The sequence below is a fragment of the Ambystoma mexicanum genome, chromosome 6q (assembly GCF_040938575.1).
Source record: "Ambystoma mexicanum isolate Mex_15411 chromosome 6q, UKY_AmexF1_1, whole genome shotgun sequence".
Lineage (NCBI taxonomy): Eukaryota > Metazoa > Chordata > Amphibia > Caudata > Ambystomatidae > Ambystoma > Ambystoma mexicanum.
In genome coordinates, this window is record NC_090937.1 from 1,174,130,408 (window position 1) to 1,174,157,448 (window position 27,041).

The 27,041-nt window shown below is 44.9% G+C and overlaps 1 protein-coding gene across 1 annotated transcript in view; it reads left to right on the plus strand.

Moving 5' to 3' along the window:
* Positions 1-27,041, plus strand: part of RFC1 (replication factor C subunit 1) — a 1,503,724-nt gene that overhangs the window by 975,933 nt on the left and 500,750 nt on the right. Inside the window, exon 13 of the mRNA XM_069631787.1 lies at positions 13,737-14,115. Coding sequence (XP_069487888.1) covers positions 13,737-14,115 — 379 coding nt within the window. The remainder of the gene's footprint in view (positions 1-13,736; positions 14,116-27,041) is intronic.

Genomic DNA, 27,041 nt, shown 5'->3' on the forward strand with positions numbered 1-27,041 from the left:
ACATACGCCAACATTTTAAAGTATTTGAGTTGGTGTACTACCTCAAGAAGCACAATTAATATTAAAAACCCGGCACATCCATGCACTGTATTGCCATAACACGTGCTACTGATGTCATGGAACAATTAGCAGACAAAAATGTCAATTGTATGTCCTTGATGCCAACTCTTGCAAGCTGTTCCAAATTCAATGAAACAATGTTGAAAAAAGAAATGCAACCAATAATTAAGATTTGCTCCATAGACAAACTGGACATACAGGGTATGACATTACCCATGTGTCAACAAGCCACAACAAGACTAAATACCTTAGAAAACTCTATCTCCAACACAGCTGGTTTGTAGAAAATATTCAAATTATCTTTAAACTGTAGAGTAATGCTTAAACGTAACCTTGATGTGGAGCAAGGACTAGTTAATGGAGCACTTGGTACAGTTGTTGGCTTTCAAACATACCCATGTGACGACAACATTCAGTTTGCCAATATTCACTTTCACAAACTATCCGAAGTAAAAAGGATAGGACGCTCAACAGCTCGATTCCTTCTTTTCAAAGACATGTATGCACGCAGAGAACAATTTTCTCTTACTCTAGCATACGCATTCACAAATCACAAGGTCTTACCCTAGATAAAGCATTTATAGATATTGGGAACACAGTCTTTAAAGAAGGCATGAGCTACGTAGCACTATCACGCTTACGTACACTTGACGGTCTATTTCTAATCAACTTTGATGCAATTAAAGTAAACGCTGATATTCCTTGCATTTTAGAATACAATAGACTACGTTCACTATACACCCCCCATCTAAAAACCTATCCTGTTCCACAAAAAGCAAAATGTTGTAAAAGAAAACTACTTCAAACAGAAATGCCACAGGATTTTACTGCAAATCCTCCAAGGAGAATAAAAGAAGCTAATACATCATCAATTACTAAAACCAAAGAAGAATCTACTACTCAAAGTAACTCAGTGTCATGATTCCTGCCCCTCATGTCCCCAGCCCTCCAAGATGTCAGGCTGGAGCCAGGCCACAATCACCTACATGGCCCTCAAGGGCCTCTCCATCGACCCACTTGGAGTCAGACTTGGAGCTTGTGCCACCAGACTCACTCACTCCCGTAGGATAACATTGGGGATTGGACTTGTACTGCATTGATGGGGACAAGATGGATGCCCCCATATTTCGGTTCCCAGAACTGCATGTGCAGTCTAGTCTTTTGGGTGTGGTTCAGCCCAGAGACACCTGGGATACCCAGAGACTATTTAAGCCACGCCCAGGCTGAGAAACATGCTTTGCGTTTTCTGCACCTGCAGCGTGACACTCACCATGTTCGGATCGGTCTCCAGTAGGCCTGCATCTTTCTTCTGCGCTCAGCTCCTGCAAGAACACTGTTAGGAACAGCCTTACCTTGCGGCGCTTCTGCCCTTCATTCATCGCTTCTTCTGTTCTGCGGGCATCTTCGGCGGTATCATTCCCATCCCGGCACGCCGCTTCCTAAGGAAAAGGGAAAAGAACAGAAAAAAGGCATTAGTAAGCATTCAGCAAATCCTCGCTTATTTTTAAAGACTGTACAAGCTTCAAATGCTTGCCTGAATCCCAGCCGCTCTGGGGGAACTCTGTCTCCGGAACTTCTCATCCATCTGCAACAGGGAAAAGAGACTCCAGGTTAGCGTGGAAACATCTAGAGGCGCCGCATACCGCGCTTACTCACCGCATTTCTTCTTCATAACTGGCATCCACGCTGATAATGATGCGGCACCTAAAAGACACAAAAAAATAACTCAGTTCAATACAAATACGAAAGGGTCGCATCGCGCTCTCACTCACCTCATCTCAGCAGCACGTCACCATCCCCGGATGCCGGCGATCATCTAGGGAAGGAAAGGAACAAAGTTAGAGAACTGTTCAAAAGACTCATTATACTTACCTGTTGGACTCTTTCTAGTGAAGTAACTAGGCAGCAACGAGCCCGCATCAATCAACACGCCCCTGTGCTGAAAGCAGGACGGAGAGCACACTTTCCAAGAAAACAAGGTGAGCTGTGGATCAATGGGAAGGGTTGGACCCCGGGGAAGAAGGGGTTCAAGCACACAGAGACAATATGGAGTTAAACTCTACCAATCCTGTGTTTCAGGCCCAGTCTCCAGTCGAGTAGACTCCAGGGAAGGGTTTGAGGTCGTAAGAGGTCAGAACAGGCTGAGTGACGTCCCCGTGGATTCCAGGTGAGCGTTACACTCAGGTACTTCTTCAGTGAAGCAACACACACCGAAGAAATGACTTGGACACAGAACTACCTGGTCCATTCAAATTTTAAAATATAACTGGTGTAAATTGCTATGCAAATGTAGCAATAAATATTCTGTTTCAATTGCCACCAATTGTTGACAACATTTACTTACACAATACAGACCAATTGTGTTTGCAAATGTTAGTCTTTCATAGAAATGCAAGCAACAATCCTGACAACACATATAATGTTCATGGAATAAGACATAAATTGGACTACTGTGCTTTAATGGTTAAATTCACTATAAAATCACAAGAAGATCCACAAGAATTTCTAATGTACTTACTACAAGTATTGGAAAACAAAAACATACCTATAAATTAAATCTTCCAGATTTCATACATGTGGAAACATACATGCACTCTGTGCAACAGTATGGCAACGGAACAAATCCCTAATGAACGTTATGTGTATGTATCCATACCTAACAGTGAATCCGTTCCATTTCAGCAACTTGTACAAAATGCAAACCATGGTAGATTATGTACTACCTGCAATTCAGATAATCGCTCCACCTTACTAATACAAACACATAGTAAATATGTAATATTAATGCTTCTACGTTACAATGCAGATGGTACCAAAAACAACTGCAAGCTGACTGGATTCACACATCGTCAAGTATCGCTTGGTATGAAAACATTCACAACAATAGGTATAATCTACCACGCAGGAGCCACAACCAATGCAGGTCACTACACTGCATATACAAAAAAAGAATTGTGGATGGTTCGAATGTAATGATAGTACCATTACTCTAAAGCAGAGATTACCAGCAAATCTTATAAACGCTTATTTAATCTTCTTAAAACCAAAATTTAATAACTAATCTGTACTTAAACATTAACAAAACTTCAATTTGGAAACTATAAACAGTTAGAATACGCCGACCGGTATCTAACTGCTCCAAGATTTTTCAACAACCAAATAAATCAAACCACTAATAATTAATCTGTGCATAAACATTAATAAAACTTGAATTAAAAAACTATAAACAGTTAGAATATGCCAACAGGTATCTAACTGCCCTAAGATCCTATAAAAACCAAACCGATAAATCAATACCACTAAATTATAACAAGAAATAAACAGAATACACCAACAGATATCTAACTGCCCCAAGATTTTGCAAAAACCCAACAGATAGATTAACAATTTGAGAATATAAATAAAAATTATATTCAGTTACAAATCAACAAGTATCTAACAATCTGCAACAACCCAACATTAGCCAGAAACAACAAGTAAACACTGAAAACACAAAAATAAATGTACTATACCAAAAGAAAAAAAATGTTTTTTTTTAATCCAACATGGATTTTTTTTCTTCCCACAGACCCGATGATTTAATAACAAACACAAAAACTGAGCAAATTGCACAGTACACTGGTTTGTAATCTACTGAATATGAGTATCGAAATGAATAAAAAATGTCTATTATTCAATGTTATAAGTCCTTACAAACTACCGATACGAACATGATCTTGTCTTTTTAACCCTGAAATTGACAAAGAATATATGTACTCCAGTTACCAAACCAAACAGTAAGTATATTATAATAAGTACAACTCATAAATACTGCTCCTTAACACAACCATTAGAGTAAACCTGTAACCGTACACCACATTGCAAAATGTTTACTTCCATAGATATGTTATACTGCAGTGCTTGTTACCAAACTCTACAATCTTAATGGCATGATGTATTCAAAACTTCACATACAAACTATACAAATCAAACAGTGCATAAACTGCAGATTTGCAAATATTTCATACATGTTTGATTCTAAGGGTGTGATACGGCCTTCGGCCATGCACCCAAGACTCTAGGCCCTGGCCACAACCACCGCAGCATATCACACCCATAGAATCAAACTTTTTAACCATGCAGTATGCAACTTTTATGTCCGCTGACACCTAAAGTGTTCTAAGAACAGTTTTATTTTGCTAGCGTACAGTACGGACAGGAATAGTGTCCTTAGGACACCCCCATTTTCGGTAAGTGCGGACATCCCGGACACCAGGCCCGTTCTTAGAACAGTTTCAACTTGCCTGCGGACAGTACGAATAGGAATAGTGTCCTTAGGACACCCCTGTTTCCCAATTACGGACATCTGGGACAGCGCGGCTGTCCGCGGACATGACTAACACAACAGGGGTGCCTGCCACCTAAATAAATACAGCATTTGACCCATCTCTTACTCCCCTCCCCTCCCCAAACGCTCTTTCACACCAACACATTTGCCAAAGTTGTATTTCTCCACCATTTGTCACTACGCTGTCCGGGGATCCAAAATGGCGGGCGTTTCCAAAAATCTGACGCACTTCGTGCTCTTCACCATCCAATCAGCGAACACGTCACATGTCCGTGGACATGACGCAAGTCGATTAGCCAATCAGGACATTGTCCCTGGAGCGAACATAGATATCACTAAATTTTTGTGACCAACATTTTGGTCATTTCTTTTTTTAAACTACTGGACGGATTTTCACCAAATTTACAAACGCACGCTTTTGGGACCAAGCTGCTGCTCCTGCCGCAAATTTGATGAAAATCCATCCATCGGTTTGGGCTGTAGGCATGAGCAAGGTTTTTTCTCCATTCACTCTAGCCAAATGGGGGTCCCAAAACGTATTTTTTTCCCATAATCGGCTTGCGTCATGTCCGCGGACATGCGACGTGTCCGCTGATTGGATGGTGAAGAGCGTGAAGTGCGTCAGACTTTTGGAAACGCCCGCTATCTTGGATTCGCGGACATCTTCCGGTGTCCGCGGACATCGCGGTAAAAACATATTAAAAAACACAACATTGCACTTGTCAAACTTATCAAATAATCTCTGGGGAGGTGAGGGGTGATGAGGATGGGATGGGATATGGCTGCAAGAAGCAAAAAAATGTTCGCGGACACCTTGGCATTACAGGGTTGGTGAAATGCAGTTCTTGAATGGCTTAGAACTTAGGCGCCACTTCATAGAACTGCATGAACATTTGCATGTATATTGCCCACAGGCGTCCCGGTGTAGGAAGAAAAATCCTCTTTTTTTAGTAGCCCGGGTTCCCGCTTTGGGAACCTAGGCTGCTAATGGTCTTCATCCTCCATTTCAGGGGCTGGAATTGGGGGGGGATAATGGTCCAGATACCTCGTTATCCACCCTCGCTTCGCTTGGGTTGATAACTTGGACTGCTGGGTGTCTGTGAACTTTCCGGAAACTTTTCAGGCCTGATCGCGAACATCCGTTTTTTTTGCTTCTTGCAGCCATATCCCATCCCATCCTCATCACCCCTCACCTCCCCAGAGATTATTTGATACGTTTGACAAATACAAGGTTTTCTTATTGTAAGTTGTAATGTTAATAAAAAAAGTGTCAAGGATCATTGGAATAAATATCATGAGGTACGTAGTGCATTAAGCAATGCATTAATCCAAATAGCATTGTATTATGACGTTTTTTCCAATATACTAAGGTACACATGTAGTAACATAGGCATAGTGTGCAGCAGACATGATGGAGATGTAATTAATAATCTTGCCATGTTAAATACTAAAATTACGAATGCTTTCAAATTAGAGTTTTGCATACTGTGAAACATTTAATAAGTATCTAATAAAACCCACTTACTACATTATTGCATTACTGCACACAAAACACAAACAGACAACACATTCAAATATGAGCATATACAGGGAACGTGAAGTAGACTGATTATCTTCATGCACAGAAATGATTGCTCTGATTCAAAGCTACTACTTCCCTATGTATAACTATAACATATTGTGACTAGGCCCTAAGGAAAGTAGTGTAAGTGCAATGTGTACATATATGAGCATATCCAGGGAAAGTACAGTAATAAAAAAAAACAGAATTTTAAGACTGTGTTGATAACCTTACTAATCATCTTCATACATAGAAAGCATTGCTCTCTTCCAAGTCTGTGTTTTCCCCTTTGCATATGTTTCATATGCTGTGAGTGGACCCTAAGTGAATTACTGTAAGAACATATTTGAAGTACAAGTCTACAAATATAGTACTTTTTGAATTTTTAGTTCCTGAATGTTACTGGCCTGGATATATCGGTAAAGGAAAAAAGAGTGAGCCAGACATGTGATGTCATCAATGACATTTGTGATGTCATCTTTGATGTCCTGGGTGTTAGTCTTAGCAGTGCACGGTGGTGACGCGAGTTATGTTTGCTTAGCTTACCATAACTGGTGAATTTCAGTGGTTTTTCGGTTTTACTTAAAACCATAACGTCCCTTTAACAAAGTTTTATATATATATATATATATATATATATATATATATACACACACACACAAGTGCAAGTGACAGCAGGGGGCCCCATCCAACCGCAGCAGTGAAATATTCGATAAAGTAAGTCTACTGTTATCTAAAGGGTCTACAGCATAGATTCTCTGACAGTACATACAGGCAAATCTAAGAAATATTTGGGTATCTCATGGGGATTTTTCATTAGCGGGGGAAAACATCACAAGGAGGAGTAAATTCCATGCTTCAGTGTGATCAGTGGGGCTCTAAGGACTTTTTTCAGGGCCATGTACCACGTAACAGTTTCGGCCGTACGCCATAATTTCAGATCTAGCCACCTTAATTGATAGCACAGACCAGAGGTTTAACCACATGCCTAATTTTATCAGGTCTAGATTAGATGCCCATCAAGCATTCCATCAATGGTACCTGCATACACCTGCATTCTCAAAGGACAGCTTAATTCAGTGCCAAAATGCCTGAACGCTCGGGCAGCTCCAAAACACATGCATAATAACAACAGGGATATTTCTGTACCATGGACAATTGGGCTGAGCTTGATCGTTAAATTTAGCATCTTTATTGGGGGTCATGTATGTCCTATGGAGTATATTTAGTTGTATCAGCCTGAGTGTAGCATTTCTGGAAACCTTTGTGACAACAAATAGTGCACTCACCTACTGCTTATCTTCCAGTGCCTGACCAAAGGCGATTTCCCCATGCTAGTCTTAATTATTGTGCCTCTTACACATACCGCTGTCAGCAGACCACCATAAAGCCGTGATACACGTCTCCAGCCATCTTCAAGCTCATATAGTAGCATCAATGGTTTGCTAGGCTCAGCCGTCCAATCGGGCCACTTTTTTTTCATATAGCAAACTTGGCAACCCTCAGGTACCTTAAAAATGTACCTTTTGTGTAGCTCGTCTTCCTCAGCCATTTCCTCGAATTCCCCGAATACACCCTGCTTGTACAGGTCACCCCACGTAGAGACTTCCATACATTCCCATCTACTGACACTATAAGATCATCAGTGTCCACATGTGTCCAGGCATATGTTCACTGTCGAGGGTACATGTGGCATGTATATATTTTGTATTTTGAGGATTTTCATCTCCCTGACCCATATCTGCCTCCCCGTTTTAGCATATGAGGTATTCCCCCCCCCCCCACCCCTGACATTTGTCTGTAATCCATAAAGCCTTTAACACTGCCGGTTTAATAGTCTCCAGCAGCAGCCTGGCATCTGACGGGCCACCAGTCTACCAACCATTCCACCCACCACATATTGCAGCTGAGCTGCCAAGTAATGAGCTCAAACCACGGAAGATGTACCCCTCCATCCTCTATATTTCATGCACAATGCTGTGTGAGAAAGCTGAGGTCGTTCCCACCACCAGTCCTTGGGGATCTTCCATTCAGGTGACATGGGGAAGGCCATTGGTTTTGGATCCCAACCCTGGGTGTGGGCAAGCGAGGGAGGATCACCTGAGTGGAGGGTCTTTGAGGACTGGGAAGATTGACACCCTTAGGCGAGATGCAGTACTCCCAAAACCCTAGGGAAAACCTACCCTCCCTCTTTGTAGGCTATTGCCACTCATCCATTCCAAATGGGTCCACCCACGTTATAGGGGAATACCCCATATTAACGGGGGTTCTGATAAAACACTAACCCAGAACAAGCATAGACACTGGAGAGGGCGGACGAAGAAAGACCCCACCTCTTAAGTTGTGACCCTTACCCCATGCAAAACCCTACACCCGCCCCCTGCAGGCTATTGAAAGGAATAAGAAAGATGCACTGCCATACACTGCTGCTCTAAGATCCAACTCATTCAGAGCTCAAGGACAGGTATGTCCAGATAATTGGGTAATGGAAGGTCAGGCAGGCTCTACACTCGCCACACACCTGCAACCTATTCATTTGCTGCATGTGTATAAAAGGTGGGGCATTCAGCACTGCAGGGAACAGCAGTTCGAGACACTGCAACAGGGAGGCTCTGTGGCTGAGTCAAGCAGGGGATCCCTGACTTGCAAGGAACTGGCGTTCTGGAGGCAAGCAGCAAAGAGGCAGTGTAAAAACCAGCTGGAGGATAGTGACGAGCCGGCACGCTACCCTATGGCATAGCAGAGACTCTGGGGTGAAGAGGCGAGGGAGCTGTCTCTCCAGGGAGCCAGTATGGCTAAAAAGGGAAGGCTGTGGACAGGGCTGTCCTCACCTTATGTAAACCGGGCTGGTTTGTTCTCCTGCCGTGGCCAGGAGTGTCTGAGGGGTAGGTGGTGAGACCCTACCTCAGCTACAGTGTTCTTGAAGCAGCTAGCCTGGAAGCGCAAGTGAAATCACTGCCAGCAAGTCTGTGGTTCAGGGAGACTCGCAATGTGATACGTGTGGCTAAATACTATGTAGCGAGAGTACGTGGAATGAAACGAACTCCATTATTGCAGTCTTCCACGATTGTGAGGCAATCTGATAATGTGGACTGGGAAAGAAGAAACAAAGAGTTTCTGAATGAAGGTGTGGGAAGGGAAAACCCATTGTCAAGGCCTTCAAAGTGAAAGTTCTCTATGCGGCAAGACAAACAATTAGAATTGTTTGTGATTCAAAGTTACCGCGTAGTCGCGTAAGGAAGATTACGTTGTCGAAAGACTTGGTGGACTGAAAGACGGAAATTTACATTCCGAGGAGAGCTTTGTTAGGTACGAAGTGCGAGCAAAGTGACACTGGCAATTGAGAAACACAGTAAGAGCCAGCAGAGGGCTGTACATGAGAAAGGAACACTTTTTTAAAGGGCCAGAGCAAGTAAAACCCAACCAAGCCTAGTGAACTGACAAGGAGGGTGTGAGAAACCTCAAGGTCTCCCTAGCTAGTCCCCGGGGATGTGCCATACAGGTGGCCAGGACACGGCCATCACTATTGGTTCCAGTTCCTCGGGGTGGACCAGTGAGGGAGGATAACCTGAATGTGGGTCCTCGGGAGTGGGACACCGACAGGTGAGATGCCGCATCCCCCTTCTGTCGACACCTTTTCCCCATCCTACCATGTAGGATATTGCAAACCACTACCACCCCGACAAACACTATTACACGACTTACTAGAGAACGGACTAACACCAGAGCCATTTACCGGACACCTCCAAATATAAGGGTCAGGCAAAGTCAGGCAATTGATCAGAATCACACACACCTGATGGACCTTTCCCTTCCCCACAGGGATAAAATGTGGAGCAAGAGCACAGTATGAGCACGGCAGACAGCACAACGAGACGGCTAACCAGGTGCGGCAGTTCAAGCGAAGGAGAAAGGCAGCGCAAATCGAGAGGGTGCGAGGAGAGAAGCGACCTTGCTCTTTTCATCCCAGACCCGCAGACCATTCGTGGAAGAGAGCATAAGACTGCGAACAATAGCTCAAGTGTGTTGAGGAAGATATCAACGGTATAAGGGGCAAGCCTACGCTGATAAGCAGGAGCAAGGAGGGCTCCCACAACTGTGGTACCGGTCTCGACTCCAATGTAGAGAAGAGGCTAGTGGTTCATCACAGCCAGTGAGTCGAGGGGAGAACCAATCAGAACCGGGCTGTGTTGGATGCGAATCGCAAAGTGGCAAGTTAGAACCAAGTTCAATGAACCGTGAAAAGTGTTAACAGGGAGACCAGCTGCAGAGGGAAACCGGCACCACGTGGGTGCTAACTGAAGACTATGGTTGATCCCCATCGGAATAAACCTGCAGGTACCAAAAGGCCATGGGAGAGCCACCAAAATAGGTGAAAGTGGTCATACAGGAGATCAAGCAAAATCCCTGTACAATCGAAAAACTTTAATCTCCAAATGGTGTGAAAGAAGGGATGTGAATCCCTTAATCATTTGTGAATGTGAGGTTGACCAGAGTGAACCCGCCCGGGGGTTGTCCACTAGAACTGTTTACAAAAGACATTAAGATTTGTGAAAGAAGCGTCTGTGCCCGGAAGAGGGGAATCCAGGGGTGAAGAATCCTCACCCCAAGTGAAACCAAGAAACAAACTTTCTCTTCGATAAAGGAACTTTTTTGTTTTGTTTTCTGAACAGATCAGGCCCTCAAAGGCAAGAGACATTCTAGGCAAACGAGACTTGACCATCAAGGCTTCTGATAATCTGGAATAAGAACTGTTGACTTGTGCCGAGGAAGCTCGAGGTGTGTGCTGTGCTCCAAGATCCCATCTTACCCCATACTCAAAACATGGGGAAGGGAGACCCAAGCTGCCCCATCCTGACCTATTATTTGAGAACACTTCTTTCTTTTCTTGAAAACGATCTTGCACCCCTTTTTGTATTAGCTGTAAGATTTGGCAATAGGTTTGTTAGTATAGGCCCTTTTTATTTGACACAATGCCACTAGGACTGCCTTATTTTCATTTGATGGAAGACTCTGCCATCTTAGATTTAGGTTTAGTTTAGGTGTTTTTCCACCCTGCAAACATTGTTCAATAAACACCCTTGAACTGTGATCACTTGTGTCTGTCTTTACTGTTGCCACCATGGGTTCCTCACAAGGGGCAGAGATAGCCCCAGGCCCTGTGTTGTGTGACCTGCAATGGGTGGACCGTGCGGTCCGACAACTGCGCCCAGACCAGGTGGAGCCTGACAGTGGAACACAGTGGTGGGGAAGGCAACCCTAGAAGTATTTGTTAAGAACTACAACAGCTACACCTTAGAGCTGAGACTTGGGGAAGGGAGCCTGGAGTCTAGAAGGTACTGTGGGTGTCAAGGGAAAAGACAAAGTGCTGCTTTCAGAGTTCAGGCAAGAGAAGCCTAAGAAACTAGCTGGACATTTGTTGTTTGTGCATCTGAGAAAACCAAACAGGAGGATTGTGAAGCTGAGCAGCACAAGAACTCTGAGCTGTTAAGGTACTGTGACATTTACTTGAAGTGATTCCTGAAACCTTGTGGAACTTTACTCCCTGAGTGTCTGCAACTTGGGACGGGAGCTGTGAGAAGCTCCTGAAAGACACTGACATATGATTTTGGAATACTTATTTATTTTGAACATTCCAGCACATTGTCAGTATTAGAAGTAAGGGCAAGTATAGGTTGTGCCAAAGACAGCATTTTACTTTGGACTTTTAGACAAAGACTGGCCTTAAATACATCAGTTGAGGGAAGTCCCTTCTTAGAGTTGGGGCAAGTTAGGCTTTACTCCCATCCTGGAGTTCTAAATATAGGTTTTCCAACTGGATCTATTGTGTCTTACTATTGATACCATGTCTGTCTCACAGCCGTCAGCGTTATTCTGTCTACCATTCCCCCCAGACCAAACCTCTAATCAAGGAGTCCAATTTTTCGCACGAAATCGGTCATGCTGAAGAATTGCATATTGGCAAAACAGTATAGTGAACCGTGGCAGAACAATCATTTTTACCAATGCTACTAGCCCCATCAACAAGGGCAGTCTGCCCTAGAAGTTCATGAATAGTCTCACTACGTCTACTACCGTAACAGTGTTGTAATTATGCATGTTCTCTGGAGTATGCAAGATATCTATGCCCAATTACTTCACTGTCTGCTCTTCCCATTTAATCCTAAATCTGGTGGGTCAATGGGGTCATGTCTCTGTAACCCAGCCAGGGGGAAAACTCATGATTTCCCCCTGTTGAACGAGATGCCTGAAGGTTCAGTGAAGCTATCTAATACCTCAAGGACCAAGGGCAATTTGCGTTTGGGTTTGCACAGGTACAGGAGGACATTGTCTGCGTAAAGGGAAATTAAGTGCTCAGACCCCCAGCCCAAAGTCATGTCTCCTAGAATTAATTACGTAAGAATACTGCCAGTGGCTCCAACACCCAGGTGTATAAAATTGGCGACAGTGGAAAACCTTGTCTGGTGCCCCTATGGATGTCCCAGGCCACAGATGCGTGTTTGCCTGTTTGGACACCATGGCAACCGTCTCCCAGTACAGTGGCCTCCCCCATCTAATACAGCCCTCACCAATCTCAAATCTTCACAACGCCACATATATCCACTCCCAGTAAACAGAATCAAAAGCTTTAAATGCGTCTTGCGATGCCACCACACACAGGCTGACCTGGGATTTTGTTGAATCGATAATGTACTGCAGTCGACAGAGGTTCAAGAAGGTGTTTCTACCAGAAACAAAACTCTGATCCTCGTGTATAAAGGATCCTATAGCCCGTCTGAGGCATCCTGCCAACCAACGCTGTGAGGATCTTAATGTCTTGGTTTAGCATTGAGAGGGATCTATAGGATTCACATACGGCCTGAGTTAAGTGGATGTATATTTTTATGGAAAAGTGTGCTGCAGTTTCACCAGAGTGAATTAGCATCTCAAAATGTGGTATTTCTAATGGGAGTATGTCTCAACAATACCTACAATGTCCTATCTCCAATTCCATCATACATGTTTATTACAAGAAACCCTTACTCTGAAAGTGCCTCGCCCAGCATTAATGTATCCAGAAAGTGGCATGTCATTGCAGCTTCAGCATGGGTTGGAGCTGCTGCTGCAAATGCCATAATTCATATGGGCAACGCCTGTTTGTCCCTGTGAAAGCCCAGAATTAGGTTAACCACATTCTTTGGTTGTCATAATCAAAATGTCATATGTTGCCTAGAATTGGATCTTTCATAAATTAACATGCTTTAATAATTCCCTGTCAGACTTGTAGTCCCATGGTATAAAAATGTTTTAAAAATGCAAAACATTGCACCATTGAGACTTTAATCTGTGTCATTGCATGCAGCTAACCGGTTCCAACAGCATCATCTGAATTATAAATGCATCATATACACACATCCATACTTGAGGCATCTGTTCTATGCCGCTGTGAACTTGTATGGTGTCAGTCAAAATCCCAGTTTGGCCTGTTTAAAGACGTAAGAGTCCAGTCTGTCCATTTCTTAAGATGAGGAATCTGTAGAAGCACCATTATACTCATTAAAGAACATTGCAAAAGGAAGTCATTCCTTCCAAAACATCTGTATCATGATTTTATGCTAAAATTAAGGCTTCAGGGTTTTTGTGGGAACTGGTTTTTGTTGGCCTTCTAAATTTGAGGGGGGTAAACAAAGGGGCATGACAAAAGTACTCCTTTTGTCATAAATGTAACAATGTTATCACTAGATAGCTTGATATATTGCTGCTGTTCCTGTCTTTTACCTAATGCTTATTCCTATTCAATTTACGAAGGTAAAAAAGTCCAAAATTAAACCTGAGAAGACTCCAGAAAAAAATAAGCTTGGACAGAAAAGGCATTCGCCCACTAAAGTGGAAGCAGACCATCAAAATTCCACGGTCAAAGGATGTCTGTTGAATACGATCAAGAGAGAAGCTTCTGCTCTAACAGTAAAAGAACCTTGTAAAACTGACCTAAAGGAGAAGTTACCTGCAAGATCAGTATGTGTCGCTCCAGAGCTAAGCAAGGTCGATAGTTTGCTCTGGGTGGATAAGTACAAGCCTACATCCATGAAGACAGTAATCGGGCAGCAGGGTGATCAGAGCTGTGCCAACAAACTGTTACGCTGGCTAAAAAACTGGCATACGAACAATACATCTGGAAAGAAACCTGGTGAGCATACAACTAAACTCTGATTTTGTTTATCACATGTATGATAACCTGCTGTCTGGGATTTACTTAGTAGCATGCTAATGACCAAGAAGAAATAACTGCATCAGTGGTTAGACAAAGTGTTAAGCCCCGATGTGACTTGACAGGCACAACTTGTGTGTCTGTTCTTCAGCCTTCATAATCCATCCACCCTGCATCTCGCCTTAGTACTGATGATTCCCTTGGCTGCAGCTGTCTTTGAAACTTGTGTTTCTCTAAAATGTTTAAGTGTAGGCTGGAAACTCTGGAAATGGGAACTACTGTGGTTGCATGTGGTGGTAAAGATAGACTCAACCAAGTTATACCAGCATCAGTGGAAATGATCCTGAGTGTAGTTAGCTTCACAGGCACACTATTGCTTGTATTCGTTCAGTTCCACAAAATCCTCTGCCAAGCATAGTCCCACAAATCATTGATCACTCTGAAATCTTTCCCACTTCGAAACAAAGTTGCTGAGCAAGAACAGGCAACTATTTTAAGGATTCTATGTTCTTAGATAGCCAGGTTTTTTTGCTGAGTTTTTTGCAGAATATTTTCAGATGAACAAACTCATCAAATTACTTTTTTATTATCCAGTCTATATTCCCCACACCCCTCTACCGCTTATATCCCATTTACCCCTCCCCCTGACCCCTACAACCTCCACAATATTTTTCGATGAGTTTTTCCGGCTGAAAATATGCTGCAAAAAACTCTGCAAAACAAAGCCTGACAATGTAACAAAGTTGTACCCATTTTAAGGCAGTTGAAGGGGAAGGGTTCTTCACTTAGTTTCTTTTCAAATGGGATCCCACATCTGCATTGATAGCACATCATTATATTTGTCTAATTGATGGTTTAGAACATGCCAACTTCCACACCAGTATTGTTTCAAAACCTAGTGAAAGATGATGTTGGAAGGAAGTGAGGGGCATCAAAGTAGTGCATTCAAACGATCCTACCTCATTGGAGATTAAAGTACATTCCTATTTAACAGCAATAAAATATCTAATGAATAAAACATCACAACATTTTGAAACCTAATAACCTAAAACATCATGGGGGGGTGGTTTAGGGTTATCGGAGGACCAGGCGGGTTGCCAGTATGATAACCTACTGTCTGGGATTTACTTAGTAGCATGCTAATGACCAAGAAGGGTTTACTTAGTACATGTATTTTTACATAGAAACACTTGTTGCTAAGGGACTTAAACAGGGTTGTTTGTGGGATTCTTTTGATTCTGCTATAGTTGTGTTCTCTACTGAGAGTTTTGAGCAGGTCATTCCAGTTTTGGAATAGAAGATGTAAAGGTTCAGTCCCTATGCAATTGCCTTTTGAACTTTGTTGTGCTACATTAGGTCTTTACTAATGATTTTAAGGTTCCTCAAGTGGAACGAGGTGTAGTAAGGGCTCTTAACATATTGGGGACTTGCTGTAAAGGCATTGCTGTGTCAAAGTATTTTACAACCGATTGTGAATTCAAAAGCTATCCCATGGTAAAGCCCTGAGAGCTGGTGAAATCGGATCTACCATTTTGATGCACAAGATTTGTGTGATTTTTTTTTTTTAATTGGGTGGTTTTGTTGGTTAGTGAGGTGCAAATAGTTTCAATAATCTCTATGCGTCGCATGATCTTCTGCAGCTTTACATGGCCTTTGCAGAGATCTCTTCAATAGAAGGCATGAACGACATGTCAGCGCCTTAGATGACTCTGCGTCTTTTCAGAGATTTTGCAGATAGCAGAGGTGTACCTATGGAATCTGGCTTATTGAAGGGCAGCTTGTTTGATGTTGGGTTGCCAAAAAAAGGAATTTGGTTTTTGAGGACTTGAGGCAGAGGTTCGTAGTTAACCACTCTTGTACTGCGCTCAGTCAGTAATTGCATCATGTATTGTAATTTCTGTCGAAATTAAAGACTATTTGTGTGTCCTCTGTGTAAAGTTGGCATCTGGGAGAAAGCTAGTACAGAAGTGATGCCAGCGTTCTATGTATACATTGTGAAGAGACCCCTATGGTTGAGAGTGGTAGGTTTAGAACTAAACCTTTTATACCCATGGTCTGAGTTAAGGATTTCAAGTTGCACAGTACTAGCAAGCCATGAAAAGTCCCTCGCCACCTCAGTTCTCCACATACACACAGCATGTCCTTTCTTAATCGACAAGTCTATTATCACTAGCCAATGGCTATTAGCAAATCATATTTTGAGGTCTGCTGTGATGGGGTCAGGGACTTAACACTCCAGACCTGGGGTAGAGTACCTACAAGGGTTTTTACCTGAATGAGTCTTACTCACAAGGTGGGAAGTAGGGAGTTTGGAGGGCCCCAGTCTCTGTCCCTGCCTCCTTTGTGCCATGATTGCTACTCAGGTACCATTTTCCCTGTCACCCAATGCCTTACTGATTTGATGCTGGACCAGAGTTCTTTGTTTGGTTATAGACCATCATGCCTAGCAGTAACCGGTGACCGTAGCGGAATGCAGAAAGAAACTGGCAGTCCCAGCCAAAACTCAAGTGCCAACATTCAATGAGCCGCCTGCTAAGACATACAGAAATACTCACTACAGCGAATGAATACTGCAGCACTGAACAAACCCAGAACTGCATCGGGGCCAAGGACAAAGTCGAATGGCGTGTGAGAAAGGGAGGGGGTCCTTTGGAATAAGAAGATTGGCCCTTCATGTCAGGTGAGACAGTGGACCAATGAAAGGAGGGTTGGAGGATATAAACAGGGAGAGGAGTATAAACTAGCAGGAAATGGAAGATGGGCTGAAAGATTTTCGGGTGTGGTCAAGTGGCATGGAAGAGCATCAGGAGACCAGTCTGAGGACAGACAGTGGAGTTGAGAGGAATTCTGAAAAGCTGTGGTGGTACAGCAGATTGTTACTGGCGAGATATTGTAATGAGTGTGATCAGTAGTAGATAGTAAGCACGAGGAAATAAATGAGTGAGCCCATGTGAAAGTGAGTGTAGCACAGTAGTGAGCAAGTGAGTGGGCATTGGGGATGAGGGGCAGAGGGGAGAAGGGAAGTGAGTGAGTGTGGGACCACCGATGGGAGAGAAGAGGAGAGCAGGACAAAGACAGGTGGGGGGGAGGCGTGAGTAAGACTAGGATAGAAAGAAGAGTGGAAAAACAGACCAGATGAGGGACTAGAGAGAAAGGGAGCAAGTGGGTCAGAATGCGAAAGGAGCAGTGTGTCTCTTGTCAGCACAATCAGAAACCTTGCCATTAATATTGAAATCTGTGAAAGGAACTTTAGAGTTGGGAAACCTGTAAGCAGTCCTAGAAGGAGCTAGGAAGATATGACTACATTCTTAAGGCCCTCACCGCAGCTAGACTGAATAGATGGGTGTTATCGATCTCTAGTCTAAAGTCACCTTGTGTGTTAGGGAGGTCTGGACTAGGTTGAAGGGAGCCCACAGAAAGTCTGATGGTGCTGGTACTGACCACACATTCTGTATTGTTTTCAGAAGACTGAATGAAATATCAATTTGACACCTACTGATGAGCTGGTGGAAACCCTGGACACTGTGAAGGCATTATGAAGCAAGACACAAACAACCGATTCAAAGTTCAAATAAAATAACTTTACTAACTTAAATGTCAGGATGGTTGAAGGCCTAACTTGCCTTATGCTAAGATGCCTACCTGAACGAAACTAAGGACAGTCTGAATCAAAGTGTTCAATTTACAAGTCTACCTATATCCAAAACCTATCCTTGCCCTCACAACTAAAGCTAAACAGTGTATAGGGATGTCAATAATGAAATAAATGGTGATCAACATAAAGTTCTGAGCTTCTTTCAGGTCTTAGCTTCCCTTTCAGCTCCCCTTCCCCAAGTTCAAGAAAGTTCCACAAAAGTCTCAAGATTACCTTTCCCCAGTTCATGGTAATACAGCTCCACACAATGCTTGGGGTTCTCTTCCCTAGGTTCAGTGTAACACAGTTCACACAAAAGAGGGGGTCTTCCGTCCTCAAGACAGTATTTGTAGTTTCTCAAATCTCAGGCGTTCCCTTCCCCAATATTTCAATGTAGCATTTGAACTGGTTTCAACCTTTCAGTATTCAACACAAAATAGTTCCACTTGACCCTCCTGGTTCGCTCCACCAGTTCTCATTGTTCCTTGGTTTATTTCACAATCTCTTAACTTTCATCACTTAGGGCTCACTGGTCTAGGCGCAGTTGTCAGACCAGATGGTCCACCCAAAACAGGTCGAGCAACCAGGAACCCCTTTTGGCTCTGTATGCCTTTTTACACTTTTCTGATTTTTACTGATTAGCCTCTTGGTTTTGTCACCACGTGTTATACACTTCTTGCCAGCTTTTGTCATTGCGGTATTGTATCCACTTATAAAGTTGACTTTACTGCGGTCTTTTCCCTGCCCCACCTTTCTGACGTAGTCTTTCACACTTGTGCTCTTTTCAGTAAGTTATTTGCAAATGAACACTTCCCCTTTTGTTTGTCATCCGTGGTTAACTTTGCCCACAAAGTGTTTTTCAGTTCTTTATGCATAAGCTTACCATAGCTCAGTTTCAAGGTTTTCATTTGTTTTGGTATTCGATTTTAGTGAATCAGCTGTGTTTCAAAGTTTCATTCAATACAGCGTATTAACGGTGAATAAGTTTTCAGCTTTGTTTTCAAAGTTTAAATCAGTTCAGTATTCAATAATTGCTTAAGCATAGCCTGCTAGTAGTGCCCGGGTGCTGGGTAACTTCCACGACACTCACCGGTCCTGCCGTTCCTCTCCGGTGGCTCTGTCTTGTAGACCGCTGAGCCGGCTTCTCCGAACCCCGTTGTCATTTTGGATGCCGTTCTCCACACACCAGCAGCCCTGCTGCTTCCGCTTGGACACGGGCAGCGTCTTTTCTCCCTCCTGTCTCGTTCGCAGCTCTCGCTGTTTTCTATCCCATACAAAGGCTCCCACGTCTGTGGTAGCTTCCCAGTACAGCTGGTCCTGGGATCCACAGGGCCTCTTGGATCACGACTGGCTTCCTGGCTTACTTTAAGGTCCCACGATGACTACCTCCTCACGACACGGGTCCCCTGCTGGTCACTGCCACCCAGGCCTCTCTGTTGCTCTCTGCTGCAGTTTTGGTCTCACTTTATACACCTGCAACCCTTAGACAGGTTGCAGGTGTGGTTTGTCAATTGGGCTTGCCTGACCATAATTATATAATTAAAAGGTCATGCCTGAACTACAAAACTCTCTACGGGCATTGTCTTCCTCCCAGGACTAGAGTGGTGAAATTAGGTTAGTGTTCATCACTCCTAGTCGTCACTTTCACGTCCCAGTACTGTTGGATGTAAAAGATGGGAAAAGGAGGGGAGAGGTCTTACAATCACCTACGAAGGCCTCGGGAGGGTTAGGTTGGTCTTCAATAGGGAAAGGGGGGATACGAAGTCTTGCCTGCTGGCACCCCACTCCCACTTCCCAAGGACCCACCACCCTGGTGATCCGTGGGGGAGTGGGAGTGAAAATACCTACAGGTTTCTCACTATTTTAAATCTACTCTCGATTTATTTGTAGATTAATATTTATGGTATCAGAAGACCTGAATTCCAATTGCCAATCAGACCTAGAGCTACATCCTAAATGAGAAGCAGCATTGTCTCCTCATCCGGTCCAGCAGCTAACAGCAGAACACCTTTGCCTGTAACTTAATTCAGGTGGAACCACCATCAAGTTAATAAAAATATCCAGGGGGACCCAAGTCCTAAAAACACCAGGCATAGATGTTTGTGGGGCTCTTGTATTGATTGTTTTAATTTCAGAACATCTTTTTCCATAATTGGATTTCGTTCCATCTTAAATTCAACCTGTAGTGATCACAACATATTTCAAGATTGCTGTGATATAGACTATGGGTGGTAGTATGCAGGTCATTGTCTCCAGTGGAGGTAACCTTTTGGTTTGGTACACTTCTTCAATCTTAAGATTTAAAAATAAAGTGTTTGCGATTCTTAATGTCTCACCATTTGAATGGAAGAGGAATTGTCCCCAGCTACATTGAATTCTAGTATGACTTGCTCTTGACACACCCGCTGTTCAAATTTATTTTAATTTTATTTATTGAGCATTTGTAAGTCGCTCCTACATCAAGAAAAATTGTGTTTCAAAGCGCCCACAGGGCAAAGGGAAGGTAAAACCGCAAGACAATGGAATAAGCAAAGTACAAATAAAGCAGTGCTATTTGGATTGTGCAAGTGTAGAGAGAGTGGGACAGGGAAAGAGGGGGTAAGTGCTAGAGGATCCACAAAGGGGAGACAGTTGCACGGCAACAGTTAAGTGCAAGAGCCGGTTGTGAAAGCAACAGGTAAGTGCCAGACAGTGACCACTAAATGGAAGAGGGGTCGCCAGCCCATACAATTAGTGCAGGTCTGTGAGGCAGCACAGGCCATGTGGTTCCCGAAGGCAAGTGCCGGGGAGGGCGGATGCTGCAGGTGATCGGACAGTTGTCCAGGACCCAGAAGGACACCTATGGGCCCAGGCCACCATTCACAGCTACTCTGGGGGTTTAGCATAGGAGGGAAGTAGGAGAAGAAGAGGGAAAGTATTGAGGTTTTTGCGGAACATGACATCTGGATCAAGACTGAGAGAAAGGGGGAGGCTATTCCAGAGGAGGAAGCCAGCTGAGGAAAGGGAATGGCCGCACGCTCTCTGCTTAGAGAAGCGCTTGACAAGCAGAGAGTTGGAGCCGGGGGATCAGAGTGATCTGGAAGGAGAGTACTTGGTGAAAGTAAGTTGCAGATACCCTAGACAACCTTATGGATGATGCAGAGGGATTTAAATTTGATCTTTTCACTAACCTGGAGCCAGTGGTGAGATTTTAGAGCTGGACAGATACAGTCCCTGGGCTTAAGGCCAAGGTAAAGTCTTGCCGCCCTGTTCTGGGTTAGCTGATGGGGTGGATGGAAGAAGGTAGTTTATGGAAGGGGCTATTGCAGTAGGTCTTGCCTGGAGAATACCAGAGCTCTGGAGACATTGAGGTTCTGGGGGAAAGTGAGGAAAGGGAGGACGCCCCTGAGGAGGTAGAGTTGGAAATGGGCCTTCTTGGCAAGGTCCAAGATGTGAGGAATGAGACAGAGGGGTTGAAGATAACTCCCAGGTTTCTGGTCTCAGGAGGAGAGGGGGAGATCCCATTGAGGGTGGCCAGAGTGAAGGGAGAGAAGAGGCAACAGGAGTCGTGATAGGGAGAATCTGTGTTGCTGGCATTGAGACCGAGGTTGTTGGAGGTACACCAAGACTGGATAACGGACAGGAATCGGAAATGACACAGGTGGTCAGAAGAAATGCAAAGGGTAGTCTGAAGAAAAGTTGGCTGTTGTCTGCATAACACAGTGTGATGAGAAAGTGGAGATAAAGTGAGAAAGAGGAGTGAGATAGATGTTAAAGCGCCAGGGTGAAAGGATAGAGCCCTGGGAAATTCCACAGGTGGACATAGAGGGGCTGAGGAGAAAGAACCCAGGATAACCTGGGAGGGGTGGACCGTGAGGGAGGAGGTCAGGCAGTCCAGTGCCTGCTCCGAGATACCAAGAGTATCATGTCATGGAGCCGTTTTATGAGGATGGAGTGGTTAACCGTGTCAAAAGCAGAAGAGAGATCGAGTAGAATGAGAACAGCAGGTGAGTTGGAGTCGACAGATGCAAGCAATTCTTCACAGACTTTCAGTAGAGCAGTTTCCATGCCTCTGGATGCTCGGAATCCAGATCGATGGTCATGCAGGCAACCAACAAGCTCAATGTGCTGGGTCAGTTGGGGGGGGGGGGAGACCAACTTCTCCAGAAGCTTCCCAAGGAAGGGAGTGAGAGAGATGGGGCGCTAGTTGGCCGGAAATGAGGGGTTGGCAGAAGGCTTTTTCAGGAGGAAGCGCACAATAGAGTGCTTGAGGGAGGAGGGGAAAGGCCCAGTGGCAAAAGTGATTGCAGAAAGAAGTCTGCAGGGGCAAGGGAGCCAATTATTGTCCTTAATAGTTATGGGAGAACAGGCGGAGACCTGTTTGGAAGAGACCTAAATAGTGTCTGATGTGATAGGAGAAAAGGAGGAAATAGTGGATGAAGGAGGAAGTGGGGCCAAGGGTGTCAAGGGCATAGGTGGAGGAGAAGGGGAGGAAGAGAGATAACCCAGGATGTCCTGAGTTTTAGCAGTGAAGTGGGTGGCCACTGCAGTGCAAAGGGCCTGGGAGGGAAGAGGTGAGGTAGAGACTGCAGATTGATTGGCATGAATATGGAGTGTGTGACTAATGGTGAGAGCAAGATTTTTAAGAGCAGCGTCAATAGTTGAGTCAGAAGTTGGAAGAGGGGGGATGCAGGTGGAAGTGAAACCAGCAACTGACGCTCGTTTCATTGGACGGATGTCCACAAACGAGGCTGGCAGAGCGGTGGCAGGTTCAGTAAGAGGGCAGAGAGGTTCCAGATGAGAGGAAAGGAGTGTGTGGTCAGACCAGGATAGCAGGTGCAGAGTGGGGTAGAGAGTAAGAGATCAGAATGGATGAAGTCATCTAGAGTGTGTCCATCCGAGTGGGTAGGGCCAGAGGGGAGAATAGAGAGGACGAGCGAGGTGCTGAGGTCACGTAAGAGAGTGGAGGCTGTGATAGTCCAAGTGTAAGTTAAAGTCTCCCAGAAGGAGGAGATTGGTGGTTGAGGTCAGGAGAGAGGAGGATAAATTGGCCCATTCTGAAAAGAAAGAGGAGATGTGGCCCGGGGAACTGTAGATGTTAGCAATTATCAAAGAGGAAGTGGGAAAGATGCCAAGCTTGCATACCAGGCTTTCTAAGGTGAAGTAGGGCTGGGTGGGTATGAGGGAAGAAGGGACCCACTCAGGGAAGATCAAAGCTACACCACTGCCAGTGCGCTTGGGACAAGGCTTTGAGATGATCTTTTAGCCATCAGGGAGAAGGGAGTCAAAAGCAGTGACTGAGCTGGCATTGAACCACGTCTCTGTGAGAGCGAGGACGTCGAGATCAAAGTCTTCAAGGAGGAGGCAAATGTCGGAAGAATGTTTGATAGCAGAACAAGCATTAAGAGTGGTTGTGAAGCCGGTCACCACCCATAAAGGTTTTCCGAGGATGGGGGGGGGGTACAGAGGCTTGGTACACCCATCAGATGTGGTGAAGGAGGTGCTGAGAGAGAGGAAGGAGGAGTAGCAGGAAAGAAGTTGATGAGCAACGACAGGCACCGGTCAAAGATTGAATTGAGGACCCTGGGCCATGACGGTGCCATTGTGATAGCGATTGATGATGCACCTTGAGGATATGATGCCTGCCAAGAGAGCTTCCCATCTAGTGGTACCATTAATGGGTGAGGAAGACAAAGGGGAGAGCATTGTGATCAGATGACTCCATAGGTCTGGAGAGGGGACATAAGAGCCTGTCAGTGGGCACCCCACCATATATGCTCCCTTGTTACCTCCTCCCTGCACATTTGGGAAGTACTGCTGTATATCTGATGTAGCCTTGCAGGCGTATAGTGCCACCTGTGCAGTATGTTGTATTGGATCTCCCGGTTCTGCGCTGATGTATACACACCAGATATCCCCTTCAAACTTGTCCCCATTTCTTTTTCCGTAAACTGTCCCCCATACTCCTAAATGTCCATGTCCTCCTTTCCCTATTAATACTCTATTAATACACCGCCCCCTCCAGCCTACTTCTGCAGGAGTCTGTCCTTATATATTCTGGTTTCACCATCACTGTCTTGTGGCCAATGCTGGATTTGGATTTTATGGACTTCATTGATTCATGGTGTGTCACCTCTTTTCAACTCTCATGCTGGACTTCCTTTGCATCTTGTATTCATGGCTGCCCTGAATCATGCTGTTCCCATCTTAATCGTGTATTCTGGCTTGCAACGTTGTGTTACTACGGACTTCTGTAATTGTATTTGCTCTCCCTTCTTTCTTCTCCACACTTTTTGACTGCTTACTCTCTGTTTTCTCCTCCTCTCCCTTTTCCTATCTCCTCACCTCTTCCCCCTTACTTTCTTCTTTGCACTTACGCCATCAGAATTGTCCCTGGTCCTAGTATGATAGCAACCCCGTCTGTCTCATCCCCTCGCCGCTTACTTGTTTTTTGCTCCATCTCCCCTCCCCCACTCCAGCACTATCTGAAATGTTGTCAGACCTAGTATGATAGTCGCTTGTTTTGTTCCTCCCCTCAATTTCTGCACCCCTCTCCCTCACCTTTTTGTTTTTCTCTGGCTCTTCCGGAAATGTCGTCAGGCCTAGGATGGTAGTCGCCTGTCTGTTTCCGTTTCCTTTCCACTCTCCCCCTCCCTTCCTTATCTATGTCTTAGCTCTTGCACTATCTGAAATGTCGTCAGGCCGAGTACGATAGTTAATTTCACATCCTTACTGTTCATGGCCTGTAAGAATGACATTGTATTTTCCCTTATTTTACCTTGCAGCGCTTTGAAACTCATTGTGTATAGGCGCTATATAAATTATTATATCTCATATATCTCATATATAATAAGATAAGCCCCCTATTAGTTTCGCTGGCTGATATAATTCCTCCCAGTCAGTCATATCCCTAGTGGCTCCCTATCGTTGAGGTGCTCACCCAGTGTCTAATCTGTTGATGGGTATAGTAGTGCTGCTTTCCCAACCCATATTCAGGAAAGGTGTAGTAAAGAAACTGTTCCTGTCGCTTATTCGGTGCATATTGCGACACCCACATGTATAATTGACCTCCTACCCTGCCTTTCACCTTCACATACCTCCCCCCCCCTTGGTCCCACCTTACTGTGACATCTTCCACTTTGGTAGTCTTATGGAGAAATATGGGCACCCCTTCCCATTTGCAACCTGCTGTGGCGTGGTATTGCACCGGGTACTCCCTACTCCCCAACTGTCCCTCATCTTTCAACAGGTGAGTTTCCTGCAGGGACACAATCCCTGGCTCCCTTTTGTTAATATCCCTCAGCACAGTCGGTCTCTTATTCGGACTGATCAGTCCCCTAACATTCCACCATTCTAGCTTATACATTGCCCGTCATGAACAAGAAATCCCATGCCTCCTGACACATCCTTCCCACCTACCATTTCCCCTTCCTTGACAACTAATACTTTGAGCCCTGGACCAGGACTTTATAATTGAGTCAAAACTATCCCTGGATTCCCCATCAGGTTCTAGACGTATCCCCCATATGCGAGCATTAAGTAGCGCTCGCACCCAAACCAGTTCTCGTAGCCTCCCTCCCTCTCTGCCCTCCTGGGAACCTCAGCCCTTTGACAAGTTCCCCCACTATCAGATTACGAGCTCTCTTTGGCTGCCTAACCCAGTTCTGGACTTTTTCCTATTCTTTGAGGACCACCAATGGCGATTTCCTGCTGCCTTTCTTTGGCCTCCTCTGTGTGCCTCTCCGCCTTCGTCCTTTGTGACTCCTGAGGGCACACTCCCAAGATCTTCAGCCCATCTTCCACCTGCGTTTCAGTTTATTTGCCATTGCCCACCCGAAATTGCTGCCTAGTCGGGAATAACCACCTGTACTTCCTCTTCCATTAGGGGTTTCAAAGACCTTCTCTGTGCTAGTGTCACATGGGAGAGGTCGTCAAATAACTCAATTGTATTTTACCTATGCCCGCACTCATAATTCTCGATTTATCCTTAAAGTTGTGCATCTTGACCAACTCATCTCGTGGCCAGCCCCCCAGGTCTGCTCTCCGTCCCACTCTATGCCCTCTCTCAATCTCCAGCCTTTGCTCTGTACCTCCTCCTATCAGTCCTATGAACATCTCCCTCACACAGCCTTCCAAGTCAGTACCGTCCACCCCCTCCTGGAGGTCCTTAATCCGTATATTAGCCCTCCGTGATCTCTTTTTCCAATTCTTCACACTTCTCTTCCAATGCGCATAGTTTCTCCTCTGCCCTTTATGCCGCTTGCTGCCTCAGCTTGGGCACCCTTTTGTTCAGTCTATTGATGTGCCCTTCCACTTCATCACTCTGTCCCTTAAATTGTGAATGTCCCTCAGATTTGCCGCGATTGCTTGAGACAAATCCTCCCTGATAATGGCTGCCTTTGATTTCACTGTCTCTGTAATCTCACCTTTAAACTTGGCAAGTGCAGCATTTAAGTCCTCCCCAGTAAACGCCAGCTCCTCTCCTCCTGGGCCCCAAAACAGAGAGTGGTTTGCATGGGTTTTCTCTGTTGGGCCTCCTTTCTACCGCCCTCAGGCTTAACTCTCCTATTTGGTCCTATCTACATCCTGCGCTCTTCACCTCAGCGTCTGGATTTCTTTTGTCAATGCACCTGCCTCTTTGCAGTACTCCCTTACTTGCCTATGTTTTGTGTGCTCATGTAACGCTCACCTGATTCCCGCAGAGACGCCGGTCTTGACTGGGTGAATGCCGTATCTTCAAAGGTGATGTGTAACACACAGTTGGCTCTTTGGGCTGGACCTCTGTGCACTGTATGTCTGACTCGAAGAGTAAGATGTCTTAGGTAAGTGAACGCCGAGCTCTCCATCTGCCTCGGGGCAGGGTGCCGTAACCAGTTTCTTCACTGGATAAGGGTGCAGGCCTCTTGACCTCAGAGGACTGCTGTCCGTCGTTAACTGCACGAACGGTAAGTTCTGGGCACTTCAAATGTCTTAAAAGTCTTTTGTAATGATATCTCTTGTTTTGCAGGGTTCCGGCGATGGCGGATGGCGGGCTGATGAGAGTTGAGGATCGAACCCACGTGAGGAATAGAAGCACCTGGAAGCACGTAAGTAAGCGCTTGTAGCCTGCTTCACGATGCGCACTAACTGTCCCTTTTATCTTGCAGGTACAAGTTCGGAGCTTTAGAGAAGCTGAAGGGTGCTGGAATACCCACTGGATTCGGCGTGGGAAGGAGTAATGGCACGTGAGTAATAAAGTTGCCCAATGTCTTTAAACGCACCTTCTTTTGTCTTTCAGATGCGGGATGCAGCG